General features: G+C 40.9%; 1 protein-coding gene across 3 annotated transcripts in view; it reads right to left on the bottom strand.

Moving 5' to 3' along the window:
* SEC22C (SEC22 homolog C, vesicle trafficking protein) overlaps positions 1-20,263 on the bottom strand; it is a 36,060-nt gene that overhangs the window by 12,008 nt on the left and 3,789 nt on the right. For all 3 annotated transcript variants that reach the window (XM_017876369.1, XM_017876371.1, XM_017876368.1), the window contains exons 2-4: positions 8,862-9,070; positions 3,818-3,981; positions 1,403-1,582 (exon numbers count right to left, since the gene is read on the bottom strand). In XM_017876369.1, coding sequence (XP_017731858.1) covers positions 1,403-1,582; positions 3,818-3,981; positions 8,862-9,043 — 526 coding nt within the window. In that variant the 5' untranslated portion in view covers positions 9,044-9,070. The remainder of the gene's footprint in view (positions 1-1,402; positions 1,583-3,817; positions 3,982-8,861; positions 9,071-20,263) is intronic.

Below are 20,263 nucleotides of genomic sequence, written 5' to 3'. Positions count from 1 at the left end.
AGTGTAGACAGTTCTTTTAGCAAAGGATTCAGCTCTTATGCCATTATAGAATTCTTAGAATGTAAATATCCAATTTAATTAAATATTAGTTTAATTGTATGTAATATAAACAAGAATGCAAAAAATCATGCTTTGTTATGTGCTAAGCATTGAGTGGCTAATGACGTTAATGACAAAGTCATGGAATGTCAGGGCACTGTAATCACGTTCATTAAGACCTCTTTCTTCAGATGAGGTCCCTGAAATCCACAGGGATAGAGGGAGATCCCAGGTCTCAGAGAGAGCCAGACAGTGAGAACATTAGAAGCCCTGGCTCCAATCCACTGCCCAACGCTCTCATCCCCATTATCCTCCCTCCAACAAGAAGAGTGGGGGTTTCAGTTTTACAACATTTCAGTAAATAATATGATAAGGATTCTCTCTCTATATATATATATAATATCATTATATATATAGTATATATTATATATAATATCATTATATATATTAATAATATATTCATGGTAAAATCCTATACAGTTCCATAAGTAGCTTACAGAAAAAGAGAATGAATCTTCTTTATAACAACATTTAAACTTGTAGTTCTGTCAGAACAACTTGAACTTAAATAAATGAATACATAAAATTTAAAAATAATAAACTTGTAGACTTCACCCTAATTAAGAAAATAACCTGCCAGCTGAGCATGGTAGCTCACACCTGTAATCTCAGCACTCTGAAAGGCCGAAGCAGGAGGATGATGGCTTAAGCCCAGGAGTTCAAGACCAGCCTGGGCTGTAACATGGAGAAAACTTGTCTCTATTAAAAAAAAAAAGAAGAAGAAGAAGAAGGAAAAGAAAAAAGAAAATAACCTGCCAAGTCATTCTTCAACTCCTGAATTGCATCACAATAGCCTCCCCTCAAACCAATCCACTGTCATAATAGTCAATTTTTTTCTTTTTTAAGACAGGGTCTCATTCTGTCACCCAGGTTAGAGTACAGTGGCTCACAATCACGGCTCACTGCAGCCTCGACCTCCCGGGCTCAGGTGATTCTCCTACCTTAGTCTCTGTAGCAGCTGGGACTATAGGCACGAGCCACCACCTCTGGCTAATTTTTTGTATTTTTGATAGAGATGGGGTTTTGCCATGTTGCCCAGGCTGGTCTCAAACTCCTGGACTCAGGTGATCCACCTGACTTGGCCTCCCAAAGTGTTGAGATTACGGACATGAGCCTCCACGCCTGCCTGTAGTCAAAGTTTTGTAACAGCCACCAAGAAACAGGATTGGTCCATATTTTTCTCAGCGTATTTTATACCACTCCTTCTCCCCAAAAAATAGCTTTCTAGTGAGAAAAAAAATCAATGTCCATTTGAAATACACAGTATCACTTCATCAACATGAGGGAACTACTAGCCACTTACCAGGCTCCAAGTGCATCGGTGTGTGACCATTCATCACCCCATTTGCCACATCTGTGTCCTCCAGAGTGAGAACCACTGGAGGCTGCAACTTGAGCTCCTCCTGAATTTTTTCCAAGCTGCTCTCCATCTGAGAGGAACTTACATAGTTAAAATGCCACTTCACTTTCTGAATGATGTTGTCTGCAAAAAGAGAGCAACACAAGTTAAACATTTTCATCAGAATAGATATTATAAGATAATATGTACAAAATGAAGTTCACATTTCTTTTTTTGAAGATAGGGTCTCACTGTCACCCACTCTGGAATGCAGTGCAGTGGTGCCATCACAACTTACAGCAGCCTTGACCTCCCGAGCTCAAGTGATTCTCCCACCTAAGCCTCCCAAGTAGCTGAGACCACAGATGTGTGCCACCACACCTGGCTAATTTTTTTCATTTTTAAATTGTTTTTCTGTAAAGACAAGGTCTCACTGTATTGCCCAGGTTGGTCTCAAACTCCTGAGCTCAAGAGATTCTCCTGCCTCAGCCTCCCAAACTGCTGGGATAATAGGCGTGAACCATTGCACCCAGCTGAAGTTCACATTTCTAAGAGCTAATAAATCAGCCAGATTCTGAAAAGTGTCAAGTTAAACATAAAGGTCAAATGATTGCTAATATGAACACTGTCTGATCAATCTCTTCAAAGCAGGATAGTTAAAATGTGATTGACTAAAAAGGCAATAATGCATCACAGAACCTCAGCAATGAGTCAGGGGAAAGGGGCATGCGTCTTAGCCCCTTACCACTTCTCATAGTACAGTACAACCCTAGGCAATTTACAGAATATTTCTAAGCTTGAAAAATGGAGACAGTTACTCCTGATCTGATTAACTCAAAAAAAGGCTTGTTTGAAAAAAATTACAAATGAATATGTTGTGCAAACTAGGATTATATATTTGAAAAGTATTCATTTTAATTCTTAAACTTATGTTAGGATTAATCCATTATCGAATCTGAACAGTTCTTGAAATGAAGTTTTATACATACTGGCAAAGCAAAATCATGTATAATTCTACTCTCAGTGTACTTTGACTCATTCTACTCCCACTCAACAATGAGCAAACATGATGCTGGGGAAGGGGCTCCCATCAGATCAAGCAAATGGCTTTAGAAGGAAGGCACATCCAGAGATGAGGGGAGAGAAGAACACAGGTCTACCCAGCTCCAAATCAACTCACAGCCCAGGGATGCCGCAGCTATGGTCTGTTTTGAACTAGCAGCCCTCTTCAGAGAAAGAAGTGCGGCTCAGAGCACAAGCTTGACTAAGACCTCACAGGGAGACTCAAGGGCAGAACCCTCAGTCTATCACTGGTCTACCAGGCTGGAGCCTGCCTAGCAGGGTGACACCAAAAGAGGGTGCTAGCCCCATTCCTGATGGGCTAGCCAGTGAACACATGAAGGAATGTGAGGGCTATGGCAGGATTAGCCAGAAAGCCTAAGTGGCAACACTTCCAGGTGCTGGTCTGTCCCTGACCATTTATAACAAATGTTGCCACACCTTTGTTTAAGAACATCACAGAGTCAGCAGCTGTTTACACGGAGAGCACAGAATGTCCCCCAATTCCCACCTCCATTCCTCTTCGTCCAAGAGCTCAAAATGACCCACAACTGACCAAAATAGGGCACATACTATGATTATCACGCTGTGTTCCAGTCTCTAAGCCTCGACAAGGCCTTTCTGGCAGAGCCTACAAAAGAAGTATCATTTTCCAGAGCAAACTTTTGGGTCAAGGAACTGTTTTTTTCTTCCAAACCATCACAGACTGATATTTTGATTTAAAAAAAAGCAATAAAAAATAATCACAGGAATGTCAAATTACCATAAGAATTTCTAAACACCAGTTCTCACTTTCTGTGCGTACCTCCTGATGGTATAAACACCCTTTCAGTAGTAATACTCTGGGGCAGGGGTCAACAAAAGTTTCGTACAGTGCCAGTTAGTAAATATTTTAGGATGGTGGCTACATGGTCTCTGTCACAACTCAACTCCGCTGTTGTAGGGCAAAAGCAGCCACAGACAACATGTAAAAGAATGAGCATGGCCGAGTTCTGCTTCATTTACAAAACAGGCGGCTGGCCTATGGGCCATTGTTTGCTGACCCCAGCTTCAGAGAGCTGTGGGTTACAACTTACATGTTTCACCCTTCCTCCACCCTGCCCCCAGGCTCTGTGGAGATGAAAAGCCAGAGTATGAAACCTTGACACTTTCCGGGCCACTTCAATTGCTATGAAATCTCATGGTACAAGTCTGTTCTTCAGTGACATGTTTTTGCATCTCCAGTGGTTTTCCTTGATGGTCAAAGCCAAACCTAAACTGTAAATTCTACACATATAACACCATGGAAGAGAACAATAAATATGAAACAGGGTTACAAACCAAACTCAAGAAAAGCGTATGGCCTGGAGGCTAGGCCAATGCAGGTGGTGTCATAGGAAGCCGTGAATTCCCACCACAGGGTCTCCAGGAAGCAGAAGGCCATGGTTGCTGGACACTGGCAGGAGCAGATAGCCATGCAGGCCACGTCCCCGAAAGAAGAAAAACTGAAACAAAAGGGCAACATGTGTATTACCAGGAAACAGCCCCATGTATTCCCATCCCACACCCAGACACAACCTTACCTCAATTCTGCACTTGCTTGGCTTTAAACAGTCCTGTAGCTGTTTGTTGCAGGTATATTGTCTCTTCAGTTTGACCTATTCCTGACACTGTCTTTCTGCTACTTCCTTTAAAATGTGTAGCAGTCTTAGCCAATGACAGCCTGTGATCACTCTTATTTATTCATGCATGAGGGATGCATATTCTATTAGGCGGAATAAGCCTCAGACTTCTCCACATATACTGAGAAAACGTTTTTCTTCTTTAATCTGCATCAACAGATTTCCTAATGTTAAATCATCCTGGCATCCTAAAATAAACCCTTGTTGGATCTAAGTTCCTACATATTCATCAACTGCTGGATTCAGTTTGCTAACATTTTAATTGGGACTTTTGTGTCTATGTAAATAAGACTGGCCTATAATTTTCCTTTCTTATACTGTCTTCATCTGATTATGGTATTTAGGTTATTCTGGTCTCATAAAATAAATACAGAGTTTTTCTTTTTCTACTCCCTTTTGGGCTGTCAGGCTATCATTTCAAGTTCAGGGTACGGGGGCTCTAGATCACCTATCTGTGTGTCTACTGACTCCCACTCACTGTGGAATGTCTCCTCTTGTGTTTTGTCATTTTGTGCTGAGAGCTCATCCCTATGGGACATTTTTTGTAAGAATCCCCTGAGGCCCGAGTTGTGACACACTTCTTCCAGTGTGGTTCTGCATTTGCTCTGGCTGCCTACCACAGCAATGTCATCACTCTGGGACCAATACCAATGTTTCAACCTTGGCTTAGGAGTTCCCCAGACTTTGAGGAGTGTACACTCCAACTTCAATCTTTTACAAGGCACAAGAATAACATTTCAATTTCTTAGGTGAAATTTATTTTTCCTTCCCATACAAAGCCAAGTAGAGGTGAGTTACCCTGTATCAATGGGAAAACTATTTCCCTCACCTATCACCATTTCATTAGGTTGTGGCCTGACAAGAACTTTCCTTTATGCAAGAGTTTTTGTTTTGTTTTTTTGACACAGGGTCTCACTCTGTCATCCATGCTAGAGTGCAATGGCACAATCTCAGCTCACTGCAGCCTCAACCTCCCAGGCTTAAGCCATCCTCCCGCCTCAGCCTCCCAAGTAGCTGGGACTACAGTTGTATGCCATCACACTTGGCTAATTTTTTGTGTTTTTGTAGAGATGGGGTCTCTCCATGTTTCCCTGGCTGGTCTCGAACCACTGGGCTCAAGCAATCTCCCTGCCTCAACCTCCCAAAGTGCTGGGATTACAGGTGTGAGCCATGGCACCCAGCCACAAGGGTCTTGTTCTGACACTCCATCCTATGTAAGCCCAAACCAAGCCCCAATTTTACGGTGACTGAATGCCAGGAGCCTCAGTGTCTGCTCACACACTTACTACCTTAATATTTTGCCCCCCTTTCATTTCTAGCATCTTAGGATTTCTTTCTTTCAAGATTAACTACATATTTAAAGTAATTGTTGACATGTATTTACCCTCATTTCTGGGTGTTTTCAGTAGGAGGGTTCTAAGGTTATGTTGTTCTACCATCTTTTTGAAACTGTAACTCCCTACATAAAAGCTTTTCCAATCTAAAAAAAAGGACAACTCTCCTCTTTATGGGAGAAATCCTTCAACAGGGTCTAGCCACTCTAGGATGGATGTGTCTCTATTTGAAAGAGGACCCCTGTTGTGGGTTGAGTGTGTCCCCCCAAAAAGATTTACTGATGTCTTAACTCAAAGAAACAGAGTCTTTGAAGATGTAACCAAGATAAAATGAAGTCATACTGGATTAGGGTGGGCCCTCATCTAATGATCAGTATCCTTATACAAAAGGAAATTTGGACACAGAGACATAGGGAAGAAGACCATGTAACCATGGAGACAGAGACTGCAGTAAGGCATCTACAAGCCAAGGAAAACCAAGGATTGCCAATGACTGCCAGAAAGTAGCAGAGGTTAGGGAAGGATTCTTCCTTAAAGTTTGTAGAGGGAACATGGTCCTGTGATACCTGTGAGAGAATGAATTCTGTTGTTTGAAGCCAATTTGTGGTAATTTGTTATGACAGTCGTAGGGAACTAACACACTCCTTAACTATTAAAAGCTATGGTACTGCTCACCTGTAAGAAAAGAAAGTCTGTTTCCTCTGCGAAAATAATGGTAAATATTTAATTCAAAATTACAAATGAGTAGAACATTTTTTATTCCTTTTCCAAAATACTACTGAAGTATCCAGGATTTAAATCTGAAGTCTTAGACTTCTTTTTTCTGTGAAAAATAGCTTTTAACAGAGAAAAGCTTTCCTATTTGAAGTACAGTACAAATCAGCTAATCACAGTATAGTAAAGGAGAGACCATCAAGGACAGCATGTTCAGGCCCCCAGAGAAAGGGGCTGCACATGTGGGCAGGTGCAACTCAGTGTTTGCTCCTGAACATCCAAAGCCCACATCACCAGGTGACAGCTGCATGTGCCTATTATTTGTCACCCCCTTCAGGACATGGCCCTTCTAGCCTGACATTACCACTTAGCCTGGTGTCAGGGCTGGACTTTTCCTTTTGTTTTTACAATTCTGAGACTGAATTCCCCTAAAAGGACCTCAGCTTAGCAGGTCAACTAAAAATTCACTATTCAAGGAGAACAAAAGGGGGCCAGGTAAGGTGGCTCATACCTATAATCCCAGGCCTTTGGAAGGCCAAGGCAGGAGGATCACTTGAGCCTAGGAGTTCAAGACCAGCCTGGGCAACATGGCAAGACCCTGTCTCTAAAAAATAAAAATAAATTAGCTGGGGGTAGTGGTGTGTAGACTCAGCTACTTGGGAGGCTATCTATCAATCAATCTATCTATCTAATCTACCTGTCTATCTAGAGACAAGGTCTCTGTCCCCCCCAGTTTGGGGGACAGAGTTTCAGCTACTTGGGCGGCTAAGGTGTGGACATGGCTCACTGCAGCCTTGACCTCCTGGGCTTGAGCAATCCTCCCACCTCAGCCTCCCAAGTAAGCTGGAACTACAGATGCACTCTACCACATCTGGGTTATTTTTAATTTTTTTGTAGAGATGGGGTCTCATCCTGTTGCCCAGGCTGGTCTTGAACTCCTGGACTCAAGCGATCCTCCCACCTTAGCCTCCCAAAGTGCTGGGAGTACAGGCATGAGCCACTGCACCCAGCTGAGATCTTGTCTCTAAAAATAAAATAAAAAATAAAAATATAAGGAGAGCAAAAGGGACTTGCTAAGTAAAGGTCTAGATACAAAAGAAAATAGACATAAACTCTAACAAGCCATTTTCATATTCTAAAATCTGCCTTGCCCCTGATGCCTCCATAGAATGACTTGCTTCTTGCTCTGAGTCCTAGAACAGGAAATTTTATAACCCATAAGAAGCAGACTTTGGTGCCTAACTGCCTTCATTCAAATCCTGGGCTGACCAGTTACTAACAGTGTAACCTTAGTTAAGTTTTTTTACATCAGTTTCCTCCTCTGCAAAACAGGTGTAACACTATTACCTACATCATTAGCCACATAAAACACAGAATAGTGCCTGGCATATAGAAAACACTCAATAATATCAGTTATTGTAACCAGGATTATTGTAATCACTTGATTCCTACTTCCAATGGAGCATTTTCCCCACTGTATTGTAGTTAGTTATATATTTCTCTTGTTAACTCGTTAGACTTTAAGTTCCTTGAGAAGAGAGACCTCCTCTCACTTATTTTTCACTCCCCTGCTCCTGTCATGTAATAAAAATTTAAAAATGACTGGGTACAGTGGCTCACGCCTATAATCCCAGCACTTTGGGAGGCCAAGGTGGGCAGATCATCTGAGGTCAGGAGTTCGAGAGCAGCCTGGCCAACATGGTGAAACCTTGTCTCTACTAAAAAATTCAAAAATTAGCCGGGCCTGGTGGTAGGCGCCTATAATCCCAGCTACTCAGGAGGCTGAAGCAGAAGAATCACTTGAACCCAGGAGGCAGAGGTTGCAGTGAGCAGAGAGTGCACCACTGCACTCCAGCCTGGGCCACAAGAGCGAAACTGTCTCAAAAAAATAAATAAAAATTAAAAGTGAAAATCAAAACATAAAAGTGAAAAAATTAAAAGCAAAGGTATAAAGTATAAATGAAATTTTTTTCTTATTTTCTTGGCTTTCTAACTCTCATTATTTTCCCTCCCCAACATTATAATCCAGTATCTCCTCCCCCCTTACCTTTTCTCTTCCCCTGCATCTGAGTAAAAAAAACTACAAAACTAAAGACATGAACCTAGGTCTCCCAATGCGCATGGGCACTCCACTAACAGAAGTTAAGAGCTGGAGCAGCCATGGCTGGGCCCAGTGGCTCACACTTGTAAACCCAGTACTCTGAGAGGCTAAGGCGGGTGGATCACCTGAGATCAGGAATTCGAGATCAGCCTGGGCAACATGGTGAAACCCCATCTCTACTAAAAATATAAAAATTAGCTGGGCATTGTGGCATGCACCTATAATCCCAGCTACTCAGGAGGCCGAGGCACGAGAATTGCTTGAACCCAGGAGGCGGAGGTTGCAGTGAGCCAAGATGGTGCCATTGCACTCCAGCCTGGGTGACACAGCGAAACTCTATCTCAAAAGAAAAAAAAAAGCTGGAGCAACCATCCCTGAGGCTCTAAGAAAACCCATTTCTTTCATGATTCTGTTGCAGACACACATGACCTCAGACCACTGATGCTAGATCTACTTTTAATACACAATGTGATCAGCGTAAGATTACCACTACATGTAGTTAAAAATAATCCAAATTTTGCTAATATTCTGAAAAAGTGAATATGCTCACTTACTGTATACTAAAGTCACGGCCTTCTGCAGAACCTCGACCTGGATATTGGGCTAGTCGCAAGGCTAAACTCTTGAGCCGTCTCCTCCATTCCAAAAAATCTTGGGTGTGGTAAAAATCAGTAGAGGCCGAGAGGGGCAGTCCATCCCTTACCCGTACCACGCAGGCAAAAAAGATCATGGACATGGTCTACAAGAGGAATCATGAGGACACCTGAAGAAAGCAAGATCACCTTGTTACTGAGGCTCAAATGACAGTGCCAGAAATACCCCCACCCATGAAATGCCCACTTTAGGGATTTTCACCCTCATTCCCACTATAATTGCAAATGTTGCTTTTATTATTATTTCCCTGGCCTCTACTGCTACATCACTCCCAATTTTCCTCCCTTTATCATCCTCCCTGCCTTTTCTGCACTTGTAATTCTCTTTTTCTTTTTCTCTAATGAGTCTCTCCTTTTCCAGAATTAAGCCAACTGGGATGATGGGGAAAGGAATACAGAACGGAAGCAGGACCAGATGGCTCAGGAGCAATAGTAGTAATGGCAGGTAGCAGGACTAGACACAGCAAGACAGTCCTAAAGAGACAAGAAGCACCAGACACTGAAGCGGCAAGGATTGAGGTCCAGTGACCTGTGCACTTCAGGTCACCCACGGAGATAGGCACTAAGCAGTTTAGTTGCCATATCCTCACTTGCGAGGAGATAGAAGAAGGTGGAGAGATTCTGAGCATCTAACCTAATGCTGGTGACAAGGAGAGCAGAAGGCAAAAATGAAACCTCCAGATCATGTCCTTCTGAATTTCTGCAAATGTCTGACATAGAGCCAGTCTTCAAAGTGATGACAGTCCCTACAGATGGCTAAAGGCAATCATTTAGCAAATTGTATTAGAGTAAGATTCTAAATATTTGGCCATGATATGTGAATACCATTAAGAAACAGAAAGAAACAGATCTGAACCCTCATGGTGCCTTGGGCAAATTGGAAAAGGATGTCTCTCTTGGTGGAAACAGGCCTGCACCAGTTCTGCTGGCAGAGTCTGGCTGTATTAGCCCTATCTGTAACTCTGCAGGGTGCTTGTTCAGGGCATAACTTGTACATCTGTGAGTGGCAACCCTGCAATTAGGGATTAGTGAGGTGGCCATTGCAGCTCAGATGAGTCTTTCCAACAGGATGTGTCCACACATCCTATTTCACAAATCCTCTACTTGACAGGATCCTCTACTACCAGGCCCTTTACTTGATAGGATGATAACAGGATACCAATGCACCTCTTTTCCAAAGAACTCTAGGGATGCAACCTTATTTGGCATCTCAGTTCTTCATCTCAGACTCCCAGGATGCACACTACTCTTTATCTCTGTACCTCTATGCATTCTTCACTTGTGTCTGCAGTGTCACTCCTCTGATCTCCCCACATCCAAATCCAAATCAAAGACTGTCTCAAATCCACCTTCTCAGACTTGTCCAGCTGGAAGTACTTTCTCCCTCTTTTAAATTCTTAGGAAACCTACCTCTTTGTTCTCTATTTTACTGATTTTGCATTTCCACTACCTAAATAAAAGTTCTAAGAATAAAGACCATGTCTGGAATGGATGAATGAATGAATAATTATCACCACAATATATATGTAGAAACTGCAGTGATATAAAAACACAAAGGAGGCAAAAAGAAAAATTAGGCTACCAGCCAACAGATACTACACAGTCCATTTGACCCATTTCTCCACACCTTCCATTGGGGAGTAAAAATGTGGAAAGCCCCTGGAAAAGTACACACACACAGAAAAGCTACTATGTTCCCAGCACCAATGGCAGGGCCAGGTCAACTGCCAGAAGACACTATGGGTTCTACAGCAGACGCCTGGCCAATGATGAGACCACAAGCACCACAAAGGGAATCAGGGAACAAATGTAGACAGGTTAATTGTTCTATCTTATATATTTTTGTAAGTATTTGAAATATTTAATTTTAAAACATTTTTTTAAAAAGATTTATAGGGCACAAAGCCCTGACAGACATAGGGAAAGGCTACAAGATCAATTTGAGACCAGGGCTTAGGCTCTTAACAATAACTCCACGAGAACCATAAGCCAAGATATGAAGACATTGAGGCCAAAAAGAGACAGTCAATGAGATACCAAAACAGTTAGAGACAGGACAGAAACACCCCAAAGTAAAATAAGAAAGGTACTTTTTTGGGAGCCGAGTAAACTGTGTGCTCCTCTAAAGGAAAGCAGTGTGCACTGACTCCAAATGTCAATTCCAAAACATCCTCTGTAGTTCTGTCTTTACGGAGCATCTACCTTACGCCAGGTATTGTCTTAAGCTAATAAAAAAGAAAAGGGTGACATTTCCAAGCGATGGTAATCAGGAGAACTAGTTTTACCACTCTCTAAAGGACCCAAATGTCCCCTCCAGGTTCTCTACTTCTCCATCCTATCCTTTGGTGATCAAACTTGCTTTTCCTCAAACATTAGTATTCAAGATAAATAAATACCCCTTCTGTTTTCCAGTTCTATCAAGTTACTAGTACTGCAAACTAGTGAAACCGCCATCTATTTTTTAAAAGTCTTTTAAAAATATTTGTGATGGTTTAATGAAGGTGACACTGTGATACTAACTTGTTTGTGCGTATTTGCGAGTGTATGTGAATGTACAGGATGGCAGCTGCTTGAAGGGTTAAAAGATTTTACAGGCTGCCACAGAAGAGTCTAAGAATGAAGACAACATCCTTGACATTGTTTTCCTTTGTAAAAATATACGTTATATTCCAAAAGATGGGAAAAAAAAAATACAAAAAGGAAGGGGCTTATCTTTACAGGGATTTGATATTTGTGAATTCAGGTTATGAGCTATTATGAGACAGCCTGTACTCAAATAAGAGATATGACCACTGCTCAAAACAGAATGAACTTCTGTTTCTGGAAAGATGAAGTAGAATTACTTTTCCCTGCTTCTCCCATGATATACCCTGGACATTACATATAAAATAAACATTCAAAAATTCTGACCAGCCTGGCCAGCAAGGCAAAACCCTGTCTCTACTAAAAATACAAAAATTAGCCAGGTGTGGTGGCACACACCTGTAATCCCAGCTACTCAGGAGGCTGAGGCACGAGAATCACTTGAACCCAGGAGGGAGAGGTTGCAGTAAGTCGAGATTGTGCCACTGTACTCCAACCTAGGTGACAGAGTGAGACCCTGTTTCAAAATAAAATAAAATTCTGAAAGGTGAAGAAGAAGACTGGCTAGGGACCTTGGGATTTAAGGAATGACACATCTGTGAGTCTGCTGAGTTTGTTTTTTCTTATTTGTTTGTTTGTCTCACATATCACAGACTGGGTGTTGGAGAAGCTAGCAAGAAATGCCAATGGGTACAGACCGAACAACAAAAAAAAAAAGTCAAAAAAACTTTGTTCTCTCCAGTCAAAAAAACTAGAAAAGGTAAAGCATAACAAAACAAAAAACTTTTAGATAAAAAAACTGCTCTACTCCAGCCAAACATCACAAAAAAAAAAAAAAAAAAAAAAAAAAAAAAAAAAAAAAAAAAACTGTAGCCACCACACACCTGCCAACGAAGGCCAAGTGAACAGCCTAGACTTCCACCACTGTCCTGCAGTAACAAGATGCCCCATTCTCCACCTCCCATCCTGCCGGGGTAGCATTAGAGAAGGCCAAGTAGCAGGTTAGAGGGCAGTAATGAGCCATTCTCTCCCACCACGTCACTCGGCAGACAGAATTCCTATCTCTCCCCAGCAATGATGAGCAGTCCCTTTCCCCTAGGGTGTCAACAGAGGCCATGTAGGGAACCTGGACTTCTACGTCCATCGGGCAGTAATAAGACAGTCCCTCACTCCCCCTGCTGGAGTGGTATCAAGAAAGACCAGCTAAAACAGAAGATTTTAGTAAGATTCAGATCTCATAATATCCAAAATGTAAGTTTCAATAGAAAATCACTGGCTATACTAAGAACCAGAAAAATCTCACCTTCAATGAGAAGAGACATTAACTGATGCCAACATCAAGATGACAGAGATATTAGAATTATCTACAAAGAGTTTAAAACAGCCACCATAAAAATGCTTCAATGGGCAATTATAAACTGCTTCCCAGGCTAGAATGCAGCAGTGCAATCATGGCTCACTGCAGCCTCAATCTCCAGGGCTCAAGCAATCCTTCCACCTCAGCATGCTGAATAGCTGGGAATATAGGCACACATCACTACATTTTTTTTTTTTTTTTTTAGACACAGGGTCTCGCTATGTTGCTCAGGCTGGTCTTGAACTCTCAGGTTCATGTGATCCTCCCACCTCAGCCTCTCAAAGGGCTGGGATTATAGGGGTGAGTCACCATACCCAGCCACTTTTAAAAAATGAAAAATAAAAACTCTCAGTAAAGAAACAGAAGATATAAACAACTAAATGGAGATTCTAGAATTAAAAATAAACTGAGGCAGCCAGGCATGGTGGCTCACGCCTGTAATCCTGCCACTTTGGTAGGCCAAGGCAGATGGATCACTTGAAGTCAGGAGTTCGAGACAGCCTGGCCAACATAGTAAAACTTCATCTCTACTAAAAATACAAAAATTAGCCGGGCATGGTGGCACACACCTGTAGTCTCAGACACTTGGGAGGCTGAGGCAGGAGAATCACTTGAATCCGGAGGCTGAGATGGCAGTGAGCCAAGATCACGCCACAGAACTCCAGCCTGGGCTACAGAGTGAGACTCCATCAAACAAAACAAAACAAAATAAAACTGAGGCCAGGTACAGTGGCTTATATCTACAATCCTAATGCTTTGAGAGGCCAAGGCAAGAGGATCACTTGAGACCAGGAGTTTGAGACCAGCCTAGACAACATAATGAGACCCCATTTGTATGAAAATAAATAAATTAATTAATTAAAGTAAAAAACGCAATGGATGGGCTCAATAGAAATATGGGGGGGGGGGAGAAGAATGAATAAGTAAATATGAAGACAGAGTATAGAAATTACTCAATCTGAACAATATGAGGGGAACTAGATTGAAAAATATTTCACAGGCACTTGGAGACCTGTGAGGGCTATAAAAAATGACCAAATATTCCTGTTACTTGAGTCCTGGAGGACAAAAGGAAGAAGACAGGGATGAAAAAGTATTCAAAGAAACAATTTCTGAATATTTCCCAAACTGTGCAAAAGACATAAGCCCAGAGATTCAAGAAACTGAACAAATCCCAGAAAGGATAAACCCAAGAAACCCATGCCAGCACACAGACAGAAGCCCAACTTACGAAAACTAAACATAAAGAAAAAATCTTGAAAGCAGCAAGAGAAAAATAATACCTTACCTATAAGGGGAAAACAATTCAAATGACAGCAAATTTCTCACAGAAACCATGGAGGCCAAAAGGAAGTAGCACATTTTTTCCGAGTACTAAAAGAAAAGAACTGCCAACCCAGAATCCCATATTCAGCAAAAATATCCTTTAAGCAGCTAGGTGCAGTGGCATGTGCCTGTAGTCCCAACTACACTGCTTGAGCCCCAGGAGTTCAAGTCCAGCCTAGGCAACATAGCAAGACCTTGCCTCAAAAAAAAAAAAAAAAAAAAAGGCCGGGCGCGGTGGCTCAAGCCTGTAATCCCAGCACTTTGGGAGGCCGAGACGGGTGGATCACGAGGTCAGGAGATCGAGACCATCCTGGCTAACACGGTGAAACCCCGTCTCTACTAAAAAATACAAAAAACTAGCTGGGCGAGGTGGTGGGCGCTTGTAGTCCCAGCTACTCGGGAGGCTGAGGCAGGAGAATGGCGTGAACCCGAGAGGAGGAGCTTGCAGTGAGCTGAGATCCGGCCACTGCACTCCAGCCTGGGTGACAGAGCAAGACTCCATTTCAAAAAAAAAAAAAAAAAAGGAATAAAAGAAAAATTAAAGCATACTTAGATGAAGGAACATTAAAGGAATTTGTCAAGAAGTTCTCTAAACAGAAAGGAAATGATAAAAGAAGAAATCCAGGAACATCAGGAAGAAAGAAAGAAGAATAGAAAGGGTAAAAACTTTTAAAAATATGACAGATTAATCTCTCATGAGTTTTCTAAATGATGTTTGGTAAATGAAGCACTAATTACAATGTCTCGTGGTTCTCAACATATGTAAAGGAAATATTTAAGACAATTATAAATGGGAGGGTTCAAAGACATAAAAGGAGGTAAAGTTTCTACATTTCATTTGAAATAGTAAAACACTGACATCAGGAGACCACGACAAGTCATACACATACACACACACACACACACACAAACACATACACACCCCACTAAAAAGCTATACAAAGAGATATACTAAAAAACACTGCAGATTATAAAATGAAATTACTATTTTTTGAGACAGGGTCTCACTGTCACCCAGTCTGGAACACAGTGGCACAATCATGGCTCACTGCAGCCTCGACCTCAAGTCATCCTTCTGCCTCAGCCTCAAGGCTCAAGTGATCCTTTTGCCTCAGCCTCCCAAGCAGCTAGAACTACAGACATGTACCACTACACCCAGCTAATTTTTTTAAAGATGTATTTTGTAGAGACAGGGTCTTACTATGTTGCCATGGCTGGTCTTGAATTCCTGTTCTCAAGCAATCTGCCCATCTCAGCTTCCCAAAGTACTGGGATTACAGGCATAAGCCACTAGGCCTGGCCTAAAATGTAATTATTTTAAAATGTTCAAATTACTCACAAGAAGTCAAGGAAAAGAAAATGGAGAAATAACACAACAACAACAAACACAACAAACACAAAACAAAAAAGGGCAGACTTATTTCCTAATATATATCAATGATTACATTACATGTAAAGGGTCTAAATATGACAATTGAAGACAGAGACTGACGGTAGATAAAAGACATGAACCAATTATATACTATCTACATGAAATTCACTTCCAATATACCAATATAGATAGGTTGAAAGTAAATGGATGGAAAAAATATAGCATGTAAACATTAATCAAAAGAAGCAAGAGTTATATTATCATCAGATAGACTTCAGAGCAAAGAAAATGTCCAGGAACAGAGAAGGATATTACATAATGATAAAAGAATAAGTCCACCAAGAAGGCACAATAATCCTAAATGTGTTTGCACCAAACTTCAAAGATGTAAATAAGTGAAGCAAAAACTAATAAAGTGAAAGGAGGAATAGACAAATCCATAGTTGTAGCTGGAGAGTTCAACCACCTCCACTTCAAAAATTGATAAGACAAGTAAACAGAAATCAGCAAAGATTTTAAAAAAAGAACTAAAAAACACTATCAACTAAAGGATATAATCATCATTTATAATATTCCATCCAACAACAGAATTCCTTTCAAGACCCCACAGAATAGGCCGGGCGCGGTGGCTCAAGCCTGTAATCCCAGCACTTTGGGAGGCCGAGACGGGCGGATCACGAGGTCAGGAGATCGAGACCATCCTGGCTAACACGGTGAAACCCCGTCTCTACTAAAACTACAAAAAACTAGCCGGGCGAGGTGGCAGCGCCTGTAGTCCCAGCTACCCGGGAGGCTGAGGCAGGAGAATGGCGTGAACCCGGGAGGCGGAGCTTGCAGTGAGCTGAGATCCGGCCACAGCACTCCAGCGTGGGTGACAGAGCGAGACTCCATCTCAAAAAAAAAAAAAAGACCCCATAGAATAGGCTGGACACAGTGGCTCATACCTGTAATGCCAACCCTCTGGGAGGCCGAGGTGGGAGGATTGCTGAGGACAGGAGTTTAAGACAAGAAACCACAGAATATCTACCAAGATAGACCATATCCTGGGCTATAAGACAAACCTCAATAAATTTAAAAGAATTCATACAAAGTGTGTTATATGACCACAATGTAATCAAATTATAAATTAATAACAGAAAGGTAATGAAAACCTCCAAACACTTGAAAAGAAGGCAAACACTTTTAAATAATCCATAGGTTAAAAAGGAAATATCAAGAAAATTTTAAAAATACATTGAACTGGATGAAAATGAAAATATATCAAAATTTGTGGCACACAGCTAAAGCAGTACTGAGAGGGAAATTCATAGCACTAAATGTTTACGTTCAAAAAGAAGAAAAGTCTCAAAACAATAATTTAAGCTCACAGGTCAAGAAACTAGAAGAAGAGCAAAATAAGCTTAAATCACAAACATGGAAGGAAATCATAGGGCAGAAATCAATGAAATGGAAAATTTAAAATAGAGAAAACCAATGAAACAAAAAGTTGGTCCTTCGGATAGAGTGATACTTCATCTCAAAAAAATTATATTTCTATATACTAACAATGAACATATGGAAACCAAAACTTAAAATACCATTTATAATCACTCTAAAAAATAATCTCAATAAAGCTACAATTTTTAAAATAAAATGCTTAGATGTAAATCTAACAAAACATATTCAGAACTTGTATGATGAAAACTACAAAACATTCCTGAAATCGAAGTGCTAAATGGGGAGATACATCATGTTTTATGGATTGGAAGAGTCAACATAGCAAAGATGTCAATTTTCCCCCCAAATTGATATACAGATTTAATGCAACTACTGGAAAAAAAAATAAGCAAGAGAGTTTGTGGCTATAGATAAGATTATTCTAAAATGCATATGGAAAGGCAAAGAAACTAAAATAGCTAAAGCAATTCTGAAAAAAGAATAAAATAGGAAAAACCATGCTATCCTACTTCAAGACTTATTATATAGCTATAGTAATCAAGATTGTGTGGTATTGTCAGACAAATAGACATAGATCAATGAAACAGAATACAGAATCCAAAAATATACTTACATAGGTATATCTAACTGATTTTTTAACAAAGTGCAAACGTAATTTAAGGGCGGAGGGGTAGTCTTTTCTACAAATAGTGCCGGGAGTAAAAAGAAAGAATCTTGACCTAAACCTCACATCTTATATAAAATTAACTCAAGATTTATCATAGATTTAAATATGAAAAATAAAACTATAAAACTGGAGAAAACATAGGAGGAAATCTTCAGGACCTATGGCTTAGTGAGGAGCTCTTAGATATGACACCAAAAGCATAATCCATAAAGATAATTCAGAAAACTGGACTGCAACAAAACTGTACACTTTTTCTCTATGAAAGCCCATGTGAAGAGGATGAAAAGACAAGCTAGAAATTGGGAGAAAATATCTGTAAACCACATATCTGATAAGCAACTCAAACCTAGACTGTATAAAGAACTCTTGAAATTCAACAGTGAAAAAATACAAACAATCCAATTTTAAAATGGGAAAAACACACATACAGACATTTCACCAAAGAGGATATATGGATGGCAAATTAGAGCATGAAAAGATACTGAGCTATTATGAAACTGCAATTTGAGAGCCCAATGAGATAATACTACCTACCCATCAGAACAGCTAAAACGATAAATAGTGACAGTATCAAATACTGGCAAGCATGGAGAGAAACTGGATCTCTCATGCATTACTGGACTGTAAAATGGTATACTCTAGAAAAGTTTGGGCCAGGCACAGTGGCTCATGCCTGTAATCCCAGCACTTTGGCAGGCTGAGGTGGGTGGATCACCTGAGGTCAAGGGTTCGAGACCAGCCTGGCCAACATGGTGACACCCCGTCTCCATCAAAAACACAAAAATTAACTAGGCGTGGTGGTGGGCACCTGTAATCCCAGCTACTTGGGAGGCTGACGCAGGAGAATTGCTTGAACCTGGGAGGCGGAGGTTGCAGTCAGCCGAGACTGCACCATTGTACTCCAGCCTGGGCCAGAGAATGAGACTTTGTCTCAAAAAAAAAAAAAAAAAAAAAAAAAAACAACCATTTGGCAGTTTATTTTAAAACTAAACATGGAATTACTGTACAATCTACCAATCACACTCCTGGTATTTATCCCAGAGAAATAAAAACTCATGTCTACACAAAAATCTCTGTATAATTGCTCATTACAGCTTTATAACCAAACCTGGAAACAACTAACATGTCCTACAAATAGTGAATGGTTAAACAAACCACAGTATATTCATTCCATGGACTACTCAGCAAATAAGAGGAATAAACTACTGTACTGGTACACAGAACAACTTGAATGGATCTCAAGTGCATTATGCTTGGTTGTAAAAAGCCAGTATCAAAAGGTTATATACTATATGCATCCTTTCATGTAACATTCTTGAAATGACAAACTTAGAGAAACGGAGGGCTGATAAACAGTTGTCAGAGGTTAGGGATGGTAGAGAAGAGGGGAACAGGTGTGACTATGAATGAATAGCCAAAGGCAGATCTTTGTGGGGATGGAATAATTCTGTATCTCGATTGCCGTGATGATTACAGGAATCCACACGATAAAGTGACAGTACTACACACACACACACACACTTTATACCCACGTCAATTTCCTGGAGTTGCTATTGTACTAGAATTATATAATATGTAATCAATGGGGAAAACTAGGTGAAGCATACATGAGATTTCTCTGTACTACCTTTGCAAATTCCTGCAACTATAATTATCTTAAAATAAAAGCTAGGAAAAAAGTATTAACTTAAGATCTTCACGTACTGGTTACTTAAATTATGCTCATACTTTTTTGTTTAAATATCATTTTTAAATATCTCCACCAATGGAACAATAATCTTATCTGCTAATTAACTATAATTTTGATGTTTTATGCATGAACATTGAAGGGCACACTTTATAGTGAATAGCTCCCTAACTACATGACATTTCCAAACTGGAAGTACTATAATCTCAGGACTCTTTGAAATAAAGCTGCTCAAAGATAACTAGTATTCAACTTAAAACAGGAAAGTGGCTGGGTGTGGTGGCTCACACCTGTAATCCCAACACTTTGGGAGGCAGAGGCAGGCGGATCAGCTGAGGCTGCGAGTTTGAGACCAGCCTGACCAACATGGAGAAACCCTGTCTCTGCTAAAAATACAAAATCAGCCAGGTATGGTGGTGCATGCCTGTAATCCCAGCTATTCTGGAGGCTGAGGCAGGAGAACAGCTTGAACCCAGGAGGCAGAGGTTGCAGTGAGCCGAGATCGTGCCATTGCACTCCAGCCTGGGCAACAAGAAGGAAACTCCATCTCAAAAAAAAAAAAAAAAAAAAAACTAGGGCCAGGTGCGGTGGCTCATGCCTGTAATCCTAGCACTTTGGGAGGCCGAGGCGGGCAGATCACGAGGTCAGGAGATCAAGACCATCCTGGCTAACATGGTGAAACCCCATCTCTACCAAAAGTACAAAAAAATTAGCCGGGCATGGTAGCAGGTGCCTGTAGTCCCAGCTACTCAGGAGGCTGAGGCAGGAGAATGGTGTGAACCCGGGAGGCAGAAGTTGCAGCGAGCCGAGGTAGAGCCACTGCACTCCAGCCTGGGCGACACAGCGAGACTCCGTTTGAAAAAAAAAAAAAAAA

Source organism: Rhinopithecus bieti, unplaced genomic scaffold (genome assembly GCF_001698545.2).
Source record: "Rhinopithecus bieti isolate Rb0 unplaced genomic scaffold, ASM169854v2 scaffold_9581, whole genome shotgun sequence".
Lineage (NCBI taxonomy): Eukaryota > Metazoa > Chordata > Mammalia > Primates > Cercopithecidae > Rhinopithecus > Rhinopithecus bieti.
The sequence above is the reverse complement of the archived record's forward strand: the minus strand, read 5'-3'. Positions and strand labels throughout refer to the sequence as shown.